Source organism: Carcharodon carcharias, chromosome 22 (genome assembly GCF_017639515.1).
Source record: "Carcharodon carcharias isolate sCarCar2 chromosome 22, sCarCar2.pri, whole genome shotgun sequence".
NCBI lineage: Eukaryota > Metazoa > Chordata > Chondrichthyes > Lamniformes > Lamnidae > Carcharodon > Carcharodon carcharias.
In genome coordinates, this window is record NC_054488.1 from 13,352,341 (window position 1) to 13,376,189 (window position 23,849).

Here is a 23,849-nt window from a genome sequence, read left to right on the forward strand (position 1 = left end):
GGACTCTGATTGATAGAGGCGTTGCCATGAAGAATGCACCAGTTAACAGATAACTGACAGTTAACTGCCAAGTTTTGTTTAAATTCGAACTACGCAGGTTGATTGGCTAAGGCATTGCCCTGGGGATTTCAGCAGTACTCAAGTTCTGCATTACCAAATGACTACATGCCATATGAGCATTTATCCACTATCATTACAAGATTAATTTCTGTGCTAATACATTTTTATAAATCCCCTAATAATTGATAGGGAATTTAAATACAGTAGTTTTGAACTGGATTGTTATTTATCATTCCTCCCTAGTCTACTGTAGGGCTAGAGACATGTGTCAAGGTGGTTGGCCCATCCCTGAAGTATGTTAGTGAACCAATTGGGTTTTTAAGATACCACAGCAATCTTCAACACTATTTTTCTGGTGTTGCCCCAAGGATTACTGGATGAATTAAGTTATTAGAACTTGCCATGTAGGATTTCTACCGTTAACTTCTGGGTTGCTGGTCCAGTACTGTAATCTTTAGGCTGCCATTCTGATTCATTGAGTTGCTATTGGAGAGTCCTTCAACATAGCATAGTTGGTGATACAGCTAAGACAAAGAGACCTGATAGGAAAAAGAGAGCCCATACTGGAAACTTCACCTGGAATAACCATGGCATCTAATCAGGGCACAGCAACCATAGTGATGTAAACAGAATAATTATTGCATTGGTAACTTACCTTTGATGGTTTCTTGAGAGAATTCAGATGAAGAACTATAAAGCCCGCCAGATACAATCCCCCTATACAGGTGCAAAGACTACAGATCCAAATCTTATGAGAGTGCCAAAAATTCTGAGATTTCAGAAAATTGGTTAGCTCAGTTGGTTAGATGGCTCAAGCATGATGCATAATGGTGTGGGTTTAATCCCTGTACTGGCTGTGGTGGTTCATGGAGGCCTGCCTCCTTGCCTTATCCCACCCTTAGGGAGTGGTGCCCCTGAAGCTATATGCAACCAATAGACTGTCTCTCTCTCTAATAGAGAGAGATACCTAGGGTCCTTTGTGAATTATCACTACTTACCTATTCAGGTTGGGAAGTCTCAAAATTTGATTTAAAAAATGACTTTGGAATAATTTAAAATCCACTATTTGCTGATGAAAGCCAGCAGAACTAAAAATGAAGAATCTTTAAGCATAGTCTTGTCCAAAAACATAATTGTGGGTCTTATCTGTTTACTTTGGTGGAACAAATCATATTTCAACTTGATGCTAATTATTCAGATTTGGCACACACTAGATAACAAGTAAAATCATGCCAGTTTTTCATTTTCAAAAAATCTAGCTGGAAAGCAGCTGACAAATTGTTTAACGAGTCTTGCTACAAAAAGAAAATTTATTTTTTATTCATTCATGGGATGTGGGCTTCGCTGGCTGGGCCAGCATTTATTGCTCATCCCTATTTGCCCTTGAGAAGGTGGTGGTGAGCTGCCATCTTGAAGCACTGCAGTCCATGTAGTGTGGGTACACCCACAGTGCAGTTAGGAAGGGGGGCTCCAGGATTTTGACCCAGCGACAATGAAGGAATGGAGATATATTTCCAAGTCAGGATGATGAGTTACTCAGAGGTGAACCTCCAGGTGGTCATGTTCCCATCTATCTGCGGCCCTTGTCCTTTGAGATAGTAGTGGTCGTGGGTTTGGAAGGTGCTGCCTAAGGAACCTTGGTGAATTCCTGCAGTGCACCTTGTAGATGGCACACACTGTTGCTGCTGTGCGTCGGTGGTGGAGCGAGTGAATGTTTGTGGATGTGGTGCCAATCAAGCAGGCTGCTTTGTCCCGGATGGTGTCCAGCTTCTTCAGTGTTGTGGGAGCTGCACTAATACAGGCAAGTGAAGAGTATTCCATCACACTCCTGACTTGTGCCTTGTAGATATTGGACAGGCTTCGGGGAGTCAGGAGGTGAGTTACTCATCACACAATCCCTAGCCTCTGACCTGCTCTTATAGTCACAGTATTTATATGGCTGGTCCAGTTCCGTTTCTGGTCAATGGTAACCCCCAGAATGTTGATAGTGGGGGGAATTCATTGATTATAATGCCATTGAGCATCAAGGGGCAACAGTTGGATCAGTGTATCAAAAATAATTAATGTCGTAATTTTTTTTAGATGCATTTGAACTATGCAAATATTTTATCATTTATTATTGTAGACATGATTAAAAGCCAGTGGTGTATATACAGAAGCCATCACTTTTTATATCATCTCTCTGGTAATAAATTACAAGTTGTAATACATTCTGAAATATTTTATTTAAATTGATGGCCTTCCACATGTATGTGTTGAGACATCTGCCATATAAATGTAGTATAGTAGTGTATCACAGATTTGGGTGTTTGCATGTGATTCTCCTGGATAGTGAGCTCTCCATTTTAGAATAAAAACAGAATTACCTGGAAAAACTCAGCAGGTCTGGCAACATCGGCGGAGAAGAAAAGAGTTGACGTTTCGAGTCCTCGTGACCCTTCGACAGAACTTGAGTTCGAGTCCAGGAAAGAGCTCTTTCCTGGACTCGAACTCAAGTTCTGTCGAAGGGTCACGAGGACTCGAAACGTCAACTCTTTTCTTCTCCGCCGATGCTGCCAGACCTGCTGAGTTTTTCCAGGTAATTCTGTTTTTGTTTTGGATTTCCAGCATCCACAGTTTTTTTGTTTTTATCTCTCCATTTTAGATATGATTCTGTTAGGAAAACTAAGGGAAGACAAATTGTTGTACCACACAGAGACAAAGGCGATTTCAGGGTCAGTTATTCAAACAGTCCTTATGTACCTTCCAACAGCCTATTTGATAAATACATTGGTAGAAATTATGGGATTAGATTTCCCTCCCAGCCTGTCAGTCCCTGTAAATGTTTGGAGCTGCAAGCAAGTGGACAATATTAACACACCTTTTTTTCCTTCATCTTGAGAAATGGCTCGGCTCTGATTCTATTCTGGATTGCGTGTTAAGATTGGAGTTTACCATTTGGTGACCTGTAGATAGAAAACAAGTTTTTATGCCTCCAGGTCACAGCATGTTGATTCGATTCAATGTTGCACCTAACAAGATCAATTTTACAAAGCCCTCAAAAAGTGTACGACGAAGATAATTGTGTTATTCAACAGGGTGTTTGGAGCATTTATGATCCTATTGTCATTCTCTGGGTCAGCCTAAGCCATGAAACTTCCCCCATTTGTTTAAACATTTTGATAAAAGCAAAAAACAACGGATGCTGGAAATCCAAAACAAAAACACCTGGAAAAACTCAGCAGGTCTGACAGCATCTGCGGAGAGGAATACAGTTAATGTTTCGAGTCCGAATGACTCTTCATTGTTTTATCTCTACCTTTTAGCCTATTTCGATCCCTTCCCCCCACCCCACCCCCTTGCACATCCTGCTTTCTACCCTTAATGTCACCATTAGCACATTTCTTAGCTAATGTCACCACTGTCAACACCTCCTTGTCCTTTTGCCTATGACATCTTTTGGCAATCTCCACCTATCACTGGCCCTCTAACCAGCTCTACCTGTCCCACTCCCCCTTAAACCAGCTTATATTTCACCTCTTTTCTATTTTTCCTTAGTTCTGATGAAGAGTCATTCGGACTCGAAACATTAACTGTGTTCCTCTATGCAGATGCTGTCAGACTTGCTGAGTTTTTCCAGGTATTTTTATTTTTGTTTCAATACTTTTCTTCCCCACTTAAGTTTTTCCAGTCAAGTGGATTAATGGGCAACCACTTCCTACTCTCTTGCCAATGGCACTTTGTAACTAAATGTAAAGCTGTGTGACCACCTTCAGAGATGACTAGTCATCTTGGTTTCCCTGCTAATGGGAAGATGTCATGACTCCACTTAATGTATTGGCTTCAAATAAGATTGAAAACTGATCATGAGCTCACTCTTTACAGTACTTCAACACTTCATGCCTTTCAGGTCATCTTTGAGGTCCCCATCTGTAATTTGTCTGCAAAAGACCATGGGCATCTCTCTCTGTTAGAGAGACAAGTGGTTAGAGCTTGAGGGCCTTCACTCCACATCAAGCATGGCTGACCAGGAATCTCTGCCATTCTAACTGCCTGCCACGTGCATTTTGGAAGGATTAGGAGCTTCGTCCACATCATAAACACTCCTATGGCCAGCAAGGTGTAGGGCAGGAACTTCTGGCTCAGAGGCAGTAGAACTACCTACTGAGCCTCAAGATCACCTACTAGCGCAGCACTCAAAATTAAGTTAGAGTAAAAGATAAAAGCTAAAAATAAATACTGCAGTTGCTGGAAATTTGAAATAAAAGCAGAAAATGCTGGAAAAACTCAGGAGGTCTGACAGCATCTGTGGAGAGAGAAGCAGGGTTGATGTTTTGAGTCCATATGACTTCTTCAGAGCTAAAGAGAGGTAGAAATGCAATAAAATTTATAGTGCTTAAGGGGGTGGAGCAAGTGAAGCTGGATAGGTCAGCAATAGGTGGGGGCTGAGGAAAGATTGACAAGGATGTCATAGACACAAGTAAAGAGATCAGTTTTCAGCATTTCAACCAACCCATCAGATTATTGGCATCATGAGATTGAAATGTTCTTACTTAATGATGGAAATTGAATAACTAACATTTTGTATTGCTGAAAAAAGACATGCTGTCAAAGCTTTTCATCTTGCACTCATCAGGACTGATTCGCAAAAATATCAAATCAACAATTTATAATGCATGAGGAGGATGCAGATTGGTTGTCAAGTGGATTCTGATTGGTTGCCATGGAGAATGCACCAGAGAACAGTTAACTGCCAAACTTTTTTTTCAGCAATACTCAAGTTCTGTACGACCTAACAGCACTGTGGGTGTACCTACACCACATGGGCTGCAGTGGTTCAAGAAGGCGACTCACCAACGCCTTTTCAAGAACAATTATGGATGGGCAATAAAAGTTGATCTAGCCATTGATGTCTACATCCTGTGAAAGAATAAAGAGAACATACCCAGCAACTATATTTAACATTTTGCACATCCTCAAACACAGAAGAGGAAAAATAAATTCAGACTTTGAGTGTGCATTTATAACTTTGGAAATTGCATACAGGCCCACCCAAAAAAAAATGCAGGATGTCCAATTCAGAAAGGTCGTGTTCAGGAATTTATACTGAATAAATCAGGCTGCAATTTCAGCAAAGTTGCCCACTTCTCCCTTGCAGCAAAGCCCTGGATGTGGCCGCTGCCTGCGTCACAATCTCGACAAGGGCGAGGGGCGGGGCCCGATGCCCGGCGTCCCTCCTAACTGGTGCGCGGGGCGGCCGCGTTGGCGCCTGGGGTGGTGGGGGGGTGGGGGTGTGGCGGGGGGAAGTGTAGTTCTCCGACCGGCCGAGGCGCGCCTGCCTTCCAGGGAGGGAGGGCGGGACTACAGATCCCAGAGGGCGGCACGGCCGGGGTGGCGAGGCAGCCGGTCGCGCGCTTGCGCAGTGCGGGGGGTGTGTGTGTGTGTGTGTGTGTGTGTGTCTGCGCGCGCCGCCGCCCCCTCCCCCCTCCCTCCCAACAACACCTCCTTTCCCATCTTGTTCCTTCACTCACAGATGTGACGCCAGGAGAGACGCATTCTTGATGGGATTTTCCCGAATTTTTCTGTGATTACATCTTTGCCGGGGCCGCACACAGATTCTTTTTTTTTTAAAAATTATTAATATAAAAAAATCTCTCTCTCTCTCACACACACAGAGAGGGACTCTCTCGCCGTTGGAAAGGGGGCGGGCGGGGGGTGGGGGGGGTCAGCAGGGTTTCCATGGCTTCTTTGTCAGGGCTGCAGTGGCGGCGCCTCCAGGCACTCGGGCAGTTCCTAGTTTAAAATTATCTTTTTCTTTATTTTAAATATATATTTTTGTTTGCAAAACCAGAGAGAGAGAGAGAGAAAAGAAATAATAATTCGGTTCGGAAACTAACGTGTGGACTTATCCTGTGGAAACCATTTCTCTCTCTCTCTCTCTCTTTCTCGCCGTCTTTGGGAGTTAAATAAGATAAATTTGTTATTTTTTTTTCCGGAGGGGTTTAATTTAAAAAAAAAAATTATCTAACCGAGTCATTTTTTAAAAAAAAAATATTTATATATAAAAAAAATTGTACGTGTCTTTACTCCTGTTATGGAAGACAGGAGGCGGATTTTAACCGGTTTTTGTTGACGGCGCCGGTGGGGTTTGGCTGCTGTTAAAGGCTTCAGAGATTTGGGTGCAAGTGTGTTTGCGGGAGGGAGAGGGGGAGGGGGGAGGGTTGTTTTTATTTTATTTTATAAATAATCTATGTATATAATATAAAAAAAAGGAAGCAAGTGACCGTGAGAGAGAGAGTTGCTGCATTGCAGCTTCTCCCCACCTCCACCAACCCCCCCCCACCTTCCTCCTCTTTCCCCCACACCACCACCCCCGCCCCCCCCCCCCCCCCCCCCCCCCCGGAATATTATCTGTACAATGGCGACTCCCAGCTACAGCAACAACTCCAGCAGCTCAGCTCAGCAGCAACAGAGTCAACAGCAAAACACAACTACCTGCATGCAGGGTAAGCCACCTCACCGCACTCTTGTGCAGTATCATCTTGTAATGGTGTGTGATTTAAGATTTCCTCCTGCCGGCCTTCTCGTTTTTAGGAGTGTTAGTACTGTTGCACAGACAGCAGCTTCCAGGGCCAGGCCACCTCTCTTCATTGTGCCTAGAGATATGCAAGGTGTGCGTTAGACAGCTCTAATTTCACTACTCTTCAACATGAACTGTTATTAATATTGGGGGAGGGAGAAGCTTTTATAATTCCTTCAGTATTCGCAAAATTACAAAGTACTAGTGTGTGGTTTTTTTTTAAAACAGTTTTTGGCTCCTTTTCTGTATTTGCCTTTTACTGTAAGCAATAAATAATTACATTTAAGTATTGCCTTCTTGCACACCTGAAACATTCCAAAGTGCTTAACATAGTGAATTACTTTGGAGCGTTAGTATGAATGTTATGGCATAATGTAGTAGTGTTGGAATACAAATGCTTATACACTGCCCTATTTCCCCTCTCTGGTTACAGTGCAATATATTATAATTCCATTAACAGTGCAGTATTTTAAGCTGTTATGTCTTTTCACTCTGGCAATCATGTTTTTTATAGTTATTTTTTTTGGCTTACTGTGGTAAGAGTAATGGTGCCTGCCTGAAATTAGGGCTTTAGTTAAACAGGGTTACGTTTAGTTATTACTGAGCAGATATTGCTACCTGTTCTAGCTTATTTTTCAGGTCCACATTCCACTTTCTCTAAAATGGTGCAGTACTTGGACTATAGGTTTTTCTATGTAAATTTAATAAACCTAATTGTGTAAGCATACAGAATAGGTATTGCAGGTTAATGAAGAATTTGGAACATAACATTAAAGGCCAAATCTATTTTGGAAGGTGACAAAGTTTGTATTTGACATATAGCTGGAATGTAGTTGGTGATATAACGCAAATAATTGTAGTTGACTACATAAATTTTTTGCACCTTTTTGGTTTGTAGGATGTTACAGCAAGTACTTAAGATTTCATGTCTGTTTTCAGTGATTATACAGCACAGAGGACATATCTAAATTTGATAGTTGGTGGCCAGCTGCATAATTGTAGATAAGACTATGGTATTTTTCCTGGTATTCTGTCAAAAGTAAAAGATGTTACTTAAGTAATGCCGTATTTATTCATTTGTCATCTTTATTCTCTCAGCCATATCATGCTGTCTCTTATTAGGATCAGCATGATGAAAACAATGCAGTAATAAAACTTATTGAACTTGTAACTTACAAAAAGACATTAGTTATTGCCAACAAAGGAGCAATGTTTAATCTTATGCTGTTTATATTCTTGAATGGTTGAGCTTTGCTGTTATAATTTACAATATCATAAGTAGCTTGGTTAACTTATTGTTTTGGAATCTGCTCCCAGCCAGTCATCCATTCTATTGGTTTACCTTTGCTACATTTCCTTTTCTTCCCTTGCCTATTGTGAGGTGTCTCTATGCCCCACACCATGGTTTGAATATATGGTTAGCCTACTTCTTCAACCTCCATGAACCTTGCTGAAAATAATAATTAGAGATAATTGAGCAACTCTGGTTAACCCCCTTTAAAAAAAAGGTAATAGTAGTACCTACTTCTGTGTGCAGTCCCTAACAGTAACATTTGGGACAAACAAATTGGTGAGTATTGTGGCCATGTGTCCATGTTCTATCACACACTGGTGAGTGATGGTATGTCAGTATGGTGTGTGACTGTATTGCCATGCAAGCATTTCTATTCTGAAAATGTTAATTGACAAAATGTATTGCACCTAACATTATAGCGTAGAAATGTTGCTGTACATAATTTGCACAAAAATTGCAACTGATTTAACAAAAAAATGACAATTTGTCTCTGCATTAATTTTGACTATCGCAAGTTGGATTACGGAAGATCTTTAGTGCAGAGCGAGGAATTCCATACATTGACTGTAATCACTATTGTTTTGGAATTAATTTATGATTGATGTCCAGTGTGCCCTTGGGCATGTGCAATCAATGTAATAGAAGAAGATTTTTTGCAAACTCTTCCAGCAGAAATTGGTTACAGTGCCCCACCTGCACAGTACATTAGGGTGTGTGGTATATTCAACATTTTGTTGTTAGTTGGCTTTTGTGTAGTTATCAGTACAGGTGTTTGGCACTTTCATTTACTTGTGTTAATGTCAGAGCTCTTAATTTTAAGACAAATTATAACTAAAGTGAATTTGAATTCAGTTCCTTTTAAAGAAAATAAAATTCAGAATAAAAAGCTGATAATCAGTAAAGTGACCAGGAAGCTGAAGAATGTTGTAAAAACCTAACTGGTTGAATAATGTCCTTTAGAAAAGAAAACCTGTTCTTACCCGGCCTGGCCTACATGAGTTCAGTCCCATGCCAATGTGGTTGAGTCTTGACTACCCACTGAAGTCAACTTGCAAGCCACTTAGTTATATCAAACAACAGTAAAAAGAAGTTTAGCCTAGTTAGCCTTGTTCTCACCAATCTACCTGTTGCAGTTACATCTATTCATGGCAGCACTGATATTGTGTGTGTGGAAGCCAAGTCCCATCATCACCATAAGACAACCCTCTGTCATATGTTGCTTGCTACCACTATGCTAAATAGGTTTTATTTAGCTGTCAGCCTTGGCACAGTGTGTAGCACTCTTACCTCTGAGTTGGAAGGTTGTGGGTTTATGTCCCACTTCAGAGATGTTAGCACATTCATTCAGCACTGATGCTTCTGTGCGGTACAGAAGGAGTGCTACCCTGTCAGAGGTGCCATGTTTTGGATGAGTTAATCTGAGGCCTGGTCTGCCCCTTCAGGTGGATGTCAAAAAGATCCCAAAAAGTACTTTGGAATTGTCAAACGTTTTTTTTTTAATTCATTCACGGGATGTGGGCTTCGCCGGCTGGGCCAGCATTTATTGCCCATCCCTAGTTGCCCTTGAGAAGGTGGTGGTGAACTGCTGTCTGGAACCGCTGCAGTCCATGTGGTGTCAGTACACCCACAGTGCTGTTAGAAAGGGAGTTCCAGGATTTTGACCCAGCTACAGTGAAGGAATGGCGATATATTTCCAAGTCAGGATGGTGAGTGACTTGGAGGGGAGCTTCCAGGTGGTGGTGTTCCCATCTATCTGCTGCCCTCGTCCTTCTGGATGGTAGTGGTCGTGGGTTTGTCAGGTGCTAAGGAACCTTGATGAATTTCTGCAGTGCATCTTGTAGATGGTACACACTGTTACTGTGCGTCAGAGGTGGAGGGCGTGAATGTTTGTGGATGTGGTGCCAATCAGGCGGGTTGCTTTGTCCTGCATGGTGTCAAGCTTCTTGAGTGTTGTTGGAGCCTCACTCATCCAGCCAAGTGGACAGTATTCCATCACATCCTGACTTGCACCTTGCAGATGGTGGACAGGCTTTGGGGAGTCAGGAGGTGAGTTACTTGTCGCAGGATTCCTAGCCTCTGACCTGGTCTTGTAGCCACAGTGTTTATATGGCTAGCTCAGTTCAGTTTCCAGTCAATGGTAACTCCCCCAGGATGATGATAGCGGGGGATTCAGTGATAGTAATGCCATTGTACATCATGGGGCGATGGTTAGATTCCCTCTTGTTGGAGATGGTCATTGCCTGCCACTTGTGTGGCATGGATGTTACTTGTCACTTGTCAGCCCAAGCCTGGATACTGGCCAGGTCTTGCTGCATTTGGACATGGACTGCGTCAGCATCTGAAGAGTTGCGAATAGTGCTGAACATTGTGCAGTCATCAGTGAACATCCCCACTTTTGAACTTATGTTGGAAGGAAGGTAATTGATGAAGCAGCTGAAGATGTCTGGGCCAACGACACTACCCTGAGGAACCCCTGGAGTGATGTTCTGGTGCTCAGGTGACTGACCTCCAACAGCTACAACCATCTTCCTTTATGCTAAGTATGACTCCAACCAGTGGAGAGTTTCCCCCCGATTCCCATTGACTTCAGTTTCGCTAGGGCTTCTTGAGCCACACTCAGTCAAATGCAGCCTTGATGTCAAGGGCAGTCACTCTCACCTCGGTGCAGGTTCTTTCTTTCTAGCAGGCCTAGCAGTTCAGAATTGGGCAGCCACAAGATGCTGAGTGGACATCAGCAGAATTGTAATCCAATGCTATTTATTATCTCATTCTCCAGCAGGCTCCTCACTCCTCAATTACCACCAAGCCAGATGACCAAGATGACCCCTATCAACATCCTTGGGATTCAATCAGGAATGTAGGGGAGCATGCCAGGTGCAACACCAGGTGTACCTGAAAATGAGGTGCCAGCCTGATGAGGTGACAACACAGGCCTATATGCATGCTAAGTAGTATACTAAAGGTGAGCAACCCTGCAACCGATAGATCAGATCAAAGATCTGCAGTACAGCCATGTTCTGATGTGAATGATGGTGGAGAATTAAGCAACTAACAGGAGCAGAAGGCTTCATGAACAACCCATCCTCATTCATGGCAAAAGACAAGGCTGACGCATTTGCACTCATCTTGGCTAGAAGTGCCATGTGGTGGGCCAACATTGCCCTCTGAGATACCCTCACATATACCAGTGTTCATCCGGTTCAGTTCACTGCACATGCTATCAGGAAATGGTTGCGTTTCCTGACAACATCTGGCTATAGTGCTGAAGATATGGGTTTCAGAAATAGCCATGCCTCTAGCCAAGCTGTTCCAAGACAGCTGTGACATCTGACATTTACCTGGCAATGTGGAAAATTGCCAAGGTATGTCCTTTCCACAAAAACCAGGACAAATCCAATCCAACCAGTTGCTCTACTGTCAGGCATCAGTCAAGTGGAGGAAGGGATTGTCAACAGTGGTATCAATTGCTGCTTATTCACTGATAACCTGCTCACTGATGCCCATTTTGGTTTGCAATTTTGTTTCGAACGTGGACAAGAGAGCTGAATTCAATTGACTGCAGCATCAAGAAGTTCCAGTGAAACAAATCAATGGGAATTGTGGGTGGGGAGAGCTCTGCAGTGTTTGAAGTTGTACTTGACACAAAGGAAGGTAGCTGTGGTGTTGGAAGACAGTAATTTCAGCCTATGGACATTGCTGTAGGTGCTCCTCAGGGCAACAGTCTTGGCCCAACTATCTTCAGCTGCTTCACCAATAACCTTCCCTTTATCATGATGTCAGAATTGGGGCTATTTTCTGATGATTACACAATGTTCAGCTCCATTTGGAATTCCTAAGATAATGAAGCAGCCCACGCCTGTACCTAGCAAAACCTGGACAGCACCTAAGCTTGGGCTGATAAGTGGCAAATAAAATTTGCTGCTCAAGTACCAGACAATGACTGTCTTCTACAAGAGAGTCCAACTACCTCCCCATGACCATCAAACCCTGCACCATCACCTTCCTGGAGGTCATTACTGATCAAAAATTCAACTGACCCGCCTTGCACAATGTTGTGGATACAAGAACATCAGAGCCTGGGTGTTCTGAAATGAATGGCTCAGCTTTTGACTCACCAAAGCCTCTCCACCTACAAGTCAGGAGTGTGGTGTAATACTTCCCACTGGCCTGGATGAGTGCATTTGCAACAACACTCAAGAAACTCAACACCATCTAAGACAAATCAGCTTGCTGCCTATCCACCTTTAAACATCCACACCCTCCACCATTGGCACATGTTGGCTGCAGTTTATATGATTTACAGGATATACTGCAACATCTTGTCAAGACTTTTCAATAGCATCTCAAACACATTGCCTTTCTGATAGTTGAAGTCAATGTGAATGGGAGCATCAACATCGCCTAGTCACATATGTTGTCATAGGTCAATGTTTCTTCATTGTTAGGTCAAAATCCTTTATCCCTCTACAGAACGGATTGTGGGAGTACCTTCACCATTCATTCTGCAGCAGTTCAAGAAGACTCCCCGTCACCTTTTCAAAGACAACCAGAGCTGTGAGATAAATGTTGGTCTTGCCAGTGAACCCCATATCTAAAGAATGAATTTTAAAAATGTTAAGTAGAGCTGAAATTTAGTTATTACAGTAAGAACATTTGCCTCAGAACTGTGGAAGCGACTTATATTTCTGTACAATCGCTGCTGAGTTGCAAGAACTGGCTGCACTGTGATTTAGGAAAGTGAGTTTGTATTTGTTTTTTTAGATATCCTGTAGAGTGGCAGAGGTAGGTCTGTAGAAGCAATATAGAATTTGTATGTCTGTAGTTATGAAGTATTGATACATAAACTTTATTGTGAACAAGTTGTGCAGCAACTGGGAAAAAAACAATTGTATTCTTTTTTGACTTCCCTGGTAGTGTTAGTCTGTAATAGAGATGAGTAATTTTCAATGTGTGATTATGGCACAGTGTCCATTGTACAATGTGATCAAATACATTAAACAAGGTGTTTATAAAGTACATATGCAGCTTTAAACTTGAGTAACTCTGGATGTGCACATGATAGCAAACTGAAGTCTGCATATGAAAGCACAATTCATAAGGTTTTCACACAATACGTTGGAAGTTTCTAGGTTTGCAACATAATTACCCTCTTTTGTGATGCAGTGTAGAATTTGATTTTCCAACGATTCATTTTTTCTTCTGTTGCCATTTCAACCAATTAATAACATGAAATAGGAGCAGGAGTAGATCATGCAGGTCCTCCAGCCTGCTCGGCCATTCAGTACAATCATGGCTAATCTCTGCCTCACGCCCCATATCCCGTGATTTCCTGAAAGATCAAAAATATATTCCAGTTTTGAATATATTCAATGATAGGATCACCACAACCCTCTTCATAACCCTCTGAGTGAAGAATTTCTCCTAATCTCAATCCTACATGATAAACCCTTTATCCTGAGGCTGTGGCATCATATTCCCCAGCCAGGGGAAATGAACCCTCTGTATCTACCCTTGCAAGCCCCTTCAAAATCTTGTACATTTCAATGAGGCCATCTCTCACTCTTCCAAATTCCAGAGAGTATAGGCCCAATTTACCCAGTGTCTCATCATAGGGCAACCTGCTCATCCCAGGAATCAATCTAATGAACCTTTGCTTTACCGCCTTCAAGGTAACTATATTCTTCCTTAGATATGGAGATCAAAACTGCACACACTACTCCTGTTTCAGCATTAGTATTAAAGCACCTTGTGAATTATGCTTTTTTAAAAATTCTTTCATGGGATGTGAAGATCAGATTTGTTGCCCATCTCTGAATGCCCTTGAGAAGGCGATGGTGAGCCATTGCCTTAAACTGCTGCAGTCCATTTGGTGTAGGTGCACCCTCTGTATTTTTAGGAAGGGAGTTTGACATTTTTACAGTGAAGGAAAGGCAATACATTTTCCAATGCCGTTTATAATTTGCTTCTATCATGCACATCTAAAGTTATTAAAATATAAATTTGCTCAATGACTTTATAAATTCCCTGTATGTAGATTATTAAAGTATTAAAGGACTTGTATGCATCAATATTGTACTTGTCTTTAGCCTTTCTTGTATATTCTAACACTTCAGCATGCAATTTACATATAATGGTGAAAGAGCATTTGATAAAGTGCATCTTTATTCTATCCTTTCTTGTGTCAACTTCCTTCATTCAATGGACATGAGTTTTTTTTTACAATGAGGTGTGATTGTGTAGTGATTATGTGACTGGACTCGTAATCAAGAGACCTGGACGGTTAACCCAGAGAACATTAATACAAATCCCATCATTGCATTTTGATCATTTGAGTTCCTTGTGTTTTAAAGCTGACGTCAGTGAAATTGAATATGAAGCAGTTGGGATAGTTGTAAAACCACAACTGGCTTCCTAATATCCTTCAGGGAAGGAAGCCTGTCTTATCTGTTTTGGCTTTAACGTGATTTCCATTTCACACCAATACATTTGCGCCTCAAGTGGCCTGTATCCAACCACTAGAAGGGAGCCCACCAACATATTTTCTGGGAAATTGGGATGGCCAATACACACTGGCATTGTAAGCAGCGCCCATGCCTTGAAAATCAATTAAAATGCCCCTGTTCTTTGTTATTCAGCAAGTATTATGCAAAACCTGTCTCCCCATTTGCAATCCAGTCATATTTAATACAATCCTATTACAGCAAAAAGAGAGATGTAGCTTTGATAATCCTTTACTCGCTCACTTTATGCCTCAGTAAAATTTATTGATAAGACATGAATTCATAAAACTAGATATATACAAATAAACGGCTTCCCTAACTTTGCTTGCACAAACAGTACATCTTATCTGTTTCGCCAATGATTGCCCTGTATTCTGGGTACACCCTCCTCCTTTCCTTCCTTTCTCTCAGCAGTTCAACATGCTTCTTCATTGCCACATTTGCCTTCAAAATGTTTGGAACACCAATGTAAATAAACAAAATGTGCTTACAATGAGCTTGACTCTGTAAAGGAGTAGAATTCCCTGGAGCCTCTGCACAGCTGGGGTTCCAGTGCATACATGAAGAAATGTCTCCTGCCTTAATTTAATCAACAGCCTTGATAGGTACATTAATATCAGTGCTTTTCTGAGTCACTTTTCAACTTGAGTTGGGGAATCGTTTGAAGTAGAGAAGAGGGAGGATTTTTTCGGGGGAGATGGAGATAGAGTTGGTACTCAATTTGAGAGGGGCAGAGAGAAAGGCCTTGTTTGTGTTAGAAAGAGTAGGAGGAAGATGACCCTAGTTTGGATGAGGGGTAGAGAGTGAGAGCAACCCTGTTGTTGGAGGGGTGTTTCAGGCTCTCTTGAGTGGGAGAGTGGGCTGTTCTTAGGAAGGGATTGCATTATAAAATTATAATCTCTACATATTGTGAGCAATTTTACACGAAAATTAGCCCTCCTGATGAGCCATTTTAATTCATTGGAGTGAGGGATAAAGCTGTAATCCAATCTTAGGTTTCTATTCCACTCAGGCCTGAATTTATGCTGCATGATGGCATACTAATGCTTAATGCATTTGTTGAAAATTTCCCTTTCCACTGCCTTAGTAGAAGTGTTTACCCTTTTGTTTAAAGGCTTGCTATGCCTTGTTCTGATACAAAGCAAAGGAATTTCAGATAAATGTGCTAGGATTTCATAGGCCAGCATAATCCACACTCTAAATTTTGCAGACTTTATAACTGGTAAGAGCACCAAGATTGAATTACAGTTTTGTAATTCCCAGCTATTGTATATGTAAATTTAGCTCATATGCATGACCCAGTTAATAAGATTATTTTTAATTCCAAAGTGTCTTGTTTAGCACAATAAATTGTGACAGCAGTCATTTGGTTAAATCCAGTAAGCTGTTAGGTCGCACTCCCACTTTCTCCAAATCTGAATTATAAGTATTCTATTATACTAGTTGAATTATTCTGTCAATATTAGCAGTATTTTATTAACTATATTACTTCATTACTATTTGCAAGGTACCTTACCACTCACTATCAAATAGCTATTTAATTTGGAATGCCATGAGACAAATCTGCTCTCAAGGCTGTTTCTTAACACTTTCTTGTACCTCTCACCATTTGTGTTCCGCACTCCATTACCTCCACTTCCTTTTCTTCCACCCCAGGAAAAAAACCTTTCAAGTTATAGTTAATTTCAAACACCCAAATGTCGAGCCTCCAAACTTACATTCGCTGCAATACTTTTGCACCGGTCAAGTGTCTCCTCACCTTCACCTTTCTCTTTGCCCCAGTAGAGCCTTTACACTCCTCCATCTTGTTAATTCTTCTTGGTATGGCACCCATCTTTGCTCACTTAAGTTCTAGAGTTGCAGACTTGAGTACATCTGGCAAACAGCAGGTTTAGCCATCTATTTACAGATCTGGTTAGCCTACATCACACACTATAAGACTTCCTTTGCCAAAACTATCCAGCATTCCAGAATCAACCTGAAGAATGAAGATAGTTACTGTTATTTTGTTCTTTAATAGCAACCTTTTTCCTTAAAACCACCTTCCCTGTTCTGTTCCATCTTCACCTCCAACTACAGATGCGAGGAGCTCAAGGAATTCTGTATCACTTAAGATTGAACCTGTCTATTAAGCTGCCTCTGCTGCTTTCTCCTTTACTACCTAAGCCAAACCATCTTCTATGCTCATTCCTTGTCTTACTCTCACCCCAACCTCTAGTTTCTCCCCTCATGAACACTAATCTCATTCATGTGACACGGCCCCCTGCTCCCTTCAGCCCCACGCATTCCATTTTTTCCTGAGCCCCATGCTAGCTGACATTGTAAATGGTTACCTCTCCACGGTACTGTCAGTCTCTCTTCCAAAACTTCTGTTTTCAACTCTCCAACCTCTGACCTCTCAAGCCCTTGAGCTCGCCGCTTCCTAAATCCCTGCTTGTTTTTCCCCACAACCCCATGTTTGAATTGCCCTATTGAATTTCTGATACAGCACTTAAATTGATGTAATCAAAATCAAGCATGGCATTTACTGACTGACAATGATGCAAAATCCCCCTTGAAGATAATCACTGTTTTTACCCACACCACCAGACTCCAGTGTTGTGATGCTTTCCTGCTTCATGTTCCTTCACTTCAGTGATCTTCAGTATATCCATAATTGCTGCCCATATTGTATCTCATACTAAGTTCCACTCACCTTTTACCTTTGTCCTTGCTAACCCAAATTGGCTTCCCATCTTTCAGTGCCTTCAGTTTAAAATTCCCATCTTTGTGTTATAATAAATGCTTTTATGTTCTCCTCTCTTCCTAACTCTGTGAGCCCCATGCAACCCACAGAACTCTGATCTCTCGATTCTGGCCTCATGCATTCACCTGTCCTTTGTCCTGGCATTGTTGGTTGTACCTTCAGCCACCTTGGCCAAAGCTCCTTTCATAAATCTTTTCACCTCCCTGTCATTCTGAAGACCCTCCTTAAATCCCACTTCTTTAGCCAAGCTTTTGCCCACTCATATCCACTTCATTGGTTCACTGTGCATTTTTGTCTGATTTGTACATCTGCAAAGCATCTTGCAATATTAAAGGTACCACATTAATGCAAATTGTTCAAGCAGTTGCTTGAAAGGGAAAATCCTAATTTTTCATGTTAAAACCTGAATGAAGATTAATTGCAAAGATGAATTTGAAACCACATTGGCACCATTCTTAATGTTTTTCTTCTATTGTCTTAGTGAGACCACAGCTGGAGTATTGTGTGCAGTTTTGGTCTCTTTACCGAAGAAAGGATATATTTGCCATAAAGGGAGTGCAGCAAAGGTTCATCAGACTGATTCCTGGGATGGTAGGATTGTTGTATGAGGAGAGATTGGGCCAAGTAAGCCTGTACTCACTGGAGTTTGAAGAATGAAAGGGAATCTCATTGAATCGTGTAAGATTCTGATAGGGATGGATAGACTGGATACAGGGATGATGCTTCCTCTGGCTGAGGGGTCTGGAACAAGGGGTCACAGTCTCGTGATATGGGGTAGGCCATTTAGGACTGAAATGGGGAGAAACTACTACTTCACTGAGGGTGGTGAACCTGTGGAATTCTCTACCACAGAGGGCTCTGGAGGCCAAGTCACTGAATATATTTAAGAAGGAAATAGATTCCTAGACTCTAAATGTGTTAAGGGGTATGGGGAGATAGTGGGATTATGACGTTGAGATAGAGGATCAGCCACAATCATATTGATTGGTGGAGCAGTTCGAAGGGCCTAATGACCTACTTCTGCTTCTATTTTCTATGTTTCTGTTCTGAATAGTTCTGTTTGTCATTCTATACTCCTCTCTCCCACCCATTTATTCGAATATAAGGAATTAAATTTTAACATAGTTGTGATACTGAATTTATTTTTCTGTATTAATGCTTTGAAAAAATAAATGTGATTCTATCTTCTATAATGTAAAAAGGATTTCTCCTGGAGCCACCTGATGACTTGATTTATAAAGATGAATTGCTGAGCCACGCTGATCATCAAGCCCCATGTTTGATGTTCAGTTCGCTGATCTTGGCTGATGCAGTTTGAATGTTGGAACTGATAGCTGCCTTTGTGTTTGGGAGAGGAATAATTGGTGCTATAAAGGGATCTTTTGCAGGAAGTCTACTGTGTATTTAAGCAAATTTAGAGGCTGGAAATTAAATTTTACCTTCCACATGCCAATAGTATATCAATGCAGGAAAATAATAATGAAAGCTCGAAAACATTGTCATACCTTTGGGAAATAGTGTGTGTACAGGTTTCATCTAGGAACTCAAATAAATTGTACATCCTGCTGAGGCATACAATAGTATATAGAGTTACATTGGGTAGTTACAGAATTATCCAAGGATATTTTAAGATTTTAAAGTCTTCACCTTCTTCTGAAATGTTGCCTACTCACGTAGTACAAAATAGAGTTTTACTTCTCATTCCACAAGCAAGAATTCACAGGGTGTGTTCAGGATAGTTTCCTAGAACAATGTGTTGTGGATCCAACCATGGATCAGGCTACTATGGATCTGGTAATGTGTAATGAGGTAGGTTTAATAAATGATCTCAGAAAAAGACCCCCTAGAAAAGAGTGACCATAACATGGTGGAATTTAGCATTCAGTTTGAGAGTGGGAAACTTAGTTCAGAAACACCTATGCTAAACTTTAAGGGTGGTTACAAAGAACTGAGGGCAGAGTTGGCTGGAGTGGACTGGGAAAGGATTTAGCAGAAAAGACGGTTGATGAACAATGGCAGACATTTGAGAAAATAGTTCATGACTCACAACAACTGGCTCCCAGTGAGCAGGAAGGATTGTAGGAAGGGGATAAACCAACCATGGTTAACCAAGGAAGTTAAGGATAGTATTAACGTGAAAGAAAAAGTATACAATATGGCAAAGATTAGTGGTAAGCCAGAGGATTGGGAAAGTTTTAAAAACCAACAGAAGATGACCAAAAAAATGAGGGAGAAAATAAATGTTGAAGGTAAACTGGCAAGTAATATAAAAATGGACGGTAAGAGCTGCTTTAAATATATAAAAACAAAGAGAAATCATTATAGGCCCCTTAGAGAATGAGGCTGGGAAAATAATGGGGAACCAGGAAATGGCAGAGGAGTTGAATAAATACTTTGCATCAGTCTTCACGAAAGAAGACACTGATAACATACCAAAAATACTAAATAATCACAGGGCAAAAGTTAGGGGGTGGGGGGAGGGGGGTGGGGGTGAGGAAATAAATACAATAACTATCACTAGAGAAAAAGTACTAGGGAAACTAATGGGGCTAAAGGCTGATAAGTCACCTGGACCTGATGGGTTGCATCCTAGGTTACTAAAGGAAATAGCTGCAGAGATAGTGGATGCACTGGTAGTAATCTTCCAAGATTCTGGAAAAATCCCAGAGGATTGGAAAACTACCAATGTAACACCCTTATTCAAAAAGGGAGGGAGACAACAAACCGGTAACTATAGGTCAGTTAGGTTCTGTCATTGGGAAAATGTTGGAATCTATTATAAAAGATGTAATAGAGTATTTAGAAATGCATAATCTAATCAAGCAGAGTCAGCATGGCTTCATGAAGGGGAAATCATACCTGACAAATCTTCTTTTCAGGAGGTAACAAGCTGGATAGGTAAAGGGGAACCAGTATATATAACATATTTGGATTTCTAAAAGGCATTCGATAAGGTACCACACAAGACTACTTAATAAGATAAGAGCCCATGGTGTTGGGGGTAGAATATTAGCATGGATAGAAGACTGGCTAACTAATAGAAGACAGAGTTGGGATATGGGGGAGCATTTTCACAATGGCAGCCTGTAACTAGTGGAGTCACAGCAATCAGTGCTGGGCCCACAGTTATTTACGATATATATTAATGACTTGGATGAGGGAAATCAATAGACTATTGCAAAGTTTATGGATGGCACAAAAAAATAGGTGGGAAGGCAAGTGGTGAGGATGACACAGAGTCTGCAGAGAGATATAGACAGGTTAAGTGAATGGGCAAAAATATGACAATATAATGTGGGAAAGTGTGAGGTTATGCACTTTAACAGGAAGAATGGAGGAAATGACCATTATTAAAATGGAGAAAAACTGAAGAAAGCTGCAGCATGTAGGGATTTGGGAGTCCTCGTGCATGAACCCCAAAAAGTTAGCATACAAGTTCAGCAGGTAATAGTAAGGCAAGTGGAATGTTGGCCTTTATTTCAAAGGGAATGGAGTATAAAAATAGGGAATAAAAGCAAAAAAATGTGGATGCTGGAAATCCAAAACAAAAACAAAAATAAAAATACCTGGAAAAGCTCAGCAGGTCTGACAGCATCTGCGGAGAGGAATACAGTTAACGTTTCGAGTCTGTATGACTCTTCAATAGAACTAAGGAAAAATAGAAGAGAAGTGAAATATAAGCTGGTTTAAGGGGGGGTGGGACAAGTAGAGCTGGATAGAGGGCCATTGATAGGTGGGGATTGCCAAAAGATGTCATAGACAAAAGGACAAAGAGGTGTTGACTGTGTTGATATTAACTAAGAAATGTGTGATTAGGTGACATTAAGGGTAGAAAGCAGGACAAGCAAGGTACAGGTAGCCCTAGTAGGGGTGAGATGGGGGAAGGGATCGAAATAGGCTAAAAGGTAGAGATAAAACAATGGATGGAAATACGTTTAAAAATAATGGAAATAGGTGGGAAAAGAAAAATCTATATAAATTATTGGGGAAAAAAAGGGGATTGGAAAAGGGGTGGGGATGGAGGAGAGAGTTCATGATCTAAAGTTGTTGAACTCAATATTCAGTCCGGAAGGCTATAAAGTGCCTAGTCGGAAGATGAGATAGGGAAATCTTGCTAAATCTATACAAGGCACTAGTTAGACCACACCTAGAATACTCTGAACAGTTTTGGTCCCCTTATCGAAGGCAAGATATACTGGCATTGGAGGCAGTCCAGAGAAGGTTTCCACTAGGTTGCTCCCGGGTATGGAGGGATTTTCTTATGAAAAGAGGTTGAATCAGTTGGACCTGTACCCATTTGGAGTTTAGAAAAATGAGAGGTGACCTTATTGAAACAAGAAAGATTCTTAGAGGGCTTGACAGGGTAGATGCTGAGAGGTTATTTCCCCTTGTGGGAGAGTCTAAGACCAGAAGGCATAATCTCAGAGTAAAGAGATGCCCATTTAAAACAGATGAAGAGGAATTTCTTCTGAGGGTAGTGACTCTGTGGAATTTTTACCACAGAGGGCTGTAGAGGCTAAGTCGTTAAGTATATTCAAGGCTGAGATAGACATTTTTAATCAGTAAGAGAATCAAGGGTTATAGGGAAAAGGCAGGAAAGTGAAGTTGAGGATTATCAGACTAGCCATGATCTCATTGAATGGCGAAGCAGGCTCGATGGGCCACATGGCCCATTTCTTCTATGTTTTAAGGTCTTAGTTTTTTAACTTATCATTTGGAAAACAGCTGAATTTTTCCCCTTCATTTTAATTTTCTATTGTCTCCCATGAAGTTTTTGACCTTGAACTTCATCTATCTTGTGGAGATCAGTGCTGTTTGTTTCCATGATGGCATGGCGAAGATTTCTGTGTGTGCGTTATTGAAAGGGGATCCATATATTTTCTGTTTGTGGTATAACAGAACAGCAGTGTTGATTCACCACTTACTTCCCTTCTAATTTCCTCCAGTCTGCTAATTCTACAGACTTTTACTGTGGAAAGGAACCATGGATATTGGCAGCCCGACAGTACCTCATCATAGCCATTTTTCAGATGCGACAGACTTTTTCCCCAAAAGTTTTGTCTATTGTAAAATTTGTACAAGTACATAACAGTTCAAATTTGATGAAGCGCAATAGAGATCAGTTTCTTTTGATACAGTAGAAGAGGTGCCTCGCTACACTTGCTATTATGGGTTATATTTATGATATACATTTTCATTTCATATCAGACATTCTCTGGTGCACATAGCCCAAGGGGCTTTACACTGGTTCCAGCCCCTTGGTGTATCATGGTGGGAGGGCCTTAGACAGTGCCTTTCTGTTTTGAATCACTGTAGCGGCTGCCCCAGGCTTTAGTGCATCCCTCAGCACATATTGCTGGACCTTGGAATGTGCCAGTCTGAAATACTTGGTCACCGGTAGCTCTTTGTACTGGACCACCACATGTTTGGGCAGATCAAAGAACATCATTCACTGAGTTGATCCTCCAGCAGCAGTTGATGCTTATCTTTGTGTGTGTCTTTCAAAACAACCCAGTGAGCAGCGAGTCCTGCATAATGGAGCTGCTTGGGATGAACCTTGACAAAAAGCTCTGCAGATCTTTCCAGACCTGCTTTGCAAAGGCACATTCCAGAAGGAGGTGGGCAACATCTCTTCACCGCTGCAACCACCTCAAAGGCAGCATGTGGAGGTGGTGAGATCCTGGATGTGCAGGAAGGATCGGACTGGGAGGGCCTTTCTCACCACAAGCCAAGCTATGTCTTAGTGCTTATTTGAAAGTTCTGGAGATGAGGCATTTTGCCAAATGACTTTGACAGTCTGCTCAGGAAACCATTTGACGGGATCCACCATCTCTTTTTCCCGCAAGGCTTCGAAGACATTGCATGCAGACTGCTGCCTGATGGACTTGTGGTCAAAACTTTTCTGCACAAACTTTTCCATTAGGAAAAGTCCAACTGAATGGAGCAGTCCATGGCAGCATGGCCAGTCCTGAGCTTCGCAATACCAGGGATTGATGGAACCTCTGCATTTAGTGACATTTAGTGTTTGCGTACCGGGGATTGCACAGGTTGATACAGCCATGCATAAAGATGACCAAGATGAGGGTGACTTTGGGTGCGCTTCCCCTCCTCCCCACCTTTTCTAGAAGCTCATACATCATGTCCTTGGGGACATGGTCAATCTAATCTCCAGAAAAAGCAGAAGATGGCTTGGGTGACCACCACAGCGCAGGGGCATGGGCCAGAAGAGCAACAGCGAGAGCACCTTGCATTTGATGACCAGGTCCTTACCTGCAATAGAGAGGGAGTATCACTTCCACATGCCCAGTTTCACAATGGCTGTATGCTCCTTCCAGTTTTTGGCACATACACCCAGCCCCTTGGAACGACATTCCCATCACCTTCAGGCCATCTGACCTGATGGTGAAGAGGACAAAGGATCGATCAGCCCAATTTCTGAAGGATATGGCCTCGTTCTTGCTGTGTTTTACTTTGGCTCCCAAGGCAAGTTTCAAAATGCCAACAGACTGTTTTGCTGTTGCAGAATAGATATACCTGATTATCCTGTTGCATGCCTTCCATGGAAGTGCATTTCCTCATCATGTCAACCTCTGCTGATTTCTTCCTCCTTGCTCTACTTCAGTGACCAGGGGCACAGAAGTTAATTGTCAGTAGGCTACTGCTATCCCTGGTTGATACTCGCAAAATTAC

The 23,849-nt window shown here is 41.7% G+C and overlaps 1 protein-coding gene and 1 long non-coding RNA gene across 5 annotated transcripts in view; one reads left to right on the plus strand and one right to left on the minus strand.

Annotated features, from left to right (window-relative positions):
* Nucleotides 1-452: 452 nt before the first annotated feature.
* LOC121293695 lies at nt 453-6,694 on the minus strand. The gene is made up of 3 exons (XR_005946580.1): nt 6,535-6,694; nt 2,921-3,005; nt 453-599 (listed from the first exon to the last, which is right to left on the minus strand). It is a non-coding gene; the product is annotated as an uncharacterized LOC121293695 (long non-coding RNA).
* The window catches only part of map2k4a (mitogen-activated protein kinase kinase 4a), a 159,343-nt gene continuing 141,937 nt past the window's right edge, over nt 6,444-23,849 (plus strand). For 3 of the 4 annotated variants that reach the window (XM_041216864.1, XM_041216865.1, XM_041216866.1), the window contains exon 1: nt 6,444-6,545. In XM_041216864.1, coding sequence (XP_041072798.1) covers nt 6,458-6,545 — 88 coding nt within the window. In that variant the 5' untranslated portion in view covers nt 6,444-6,457. The remainder of the gene's footprint in view (nt 6,546-23,849) is intronic. The other variant, XM_041216867.1, reaches the window with a different exon arrangement.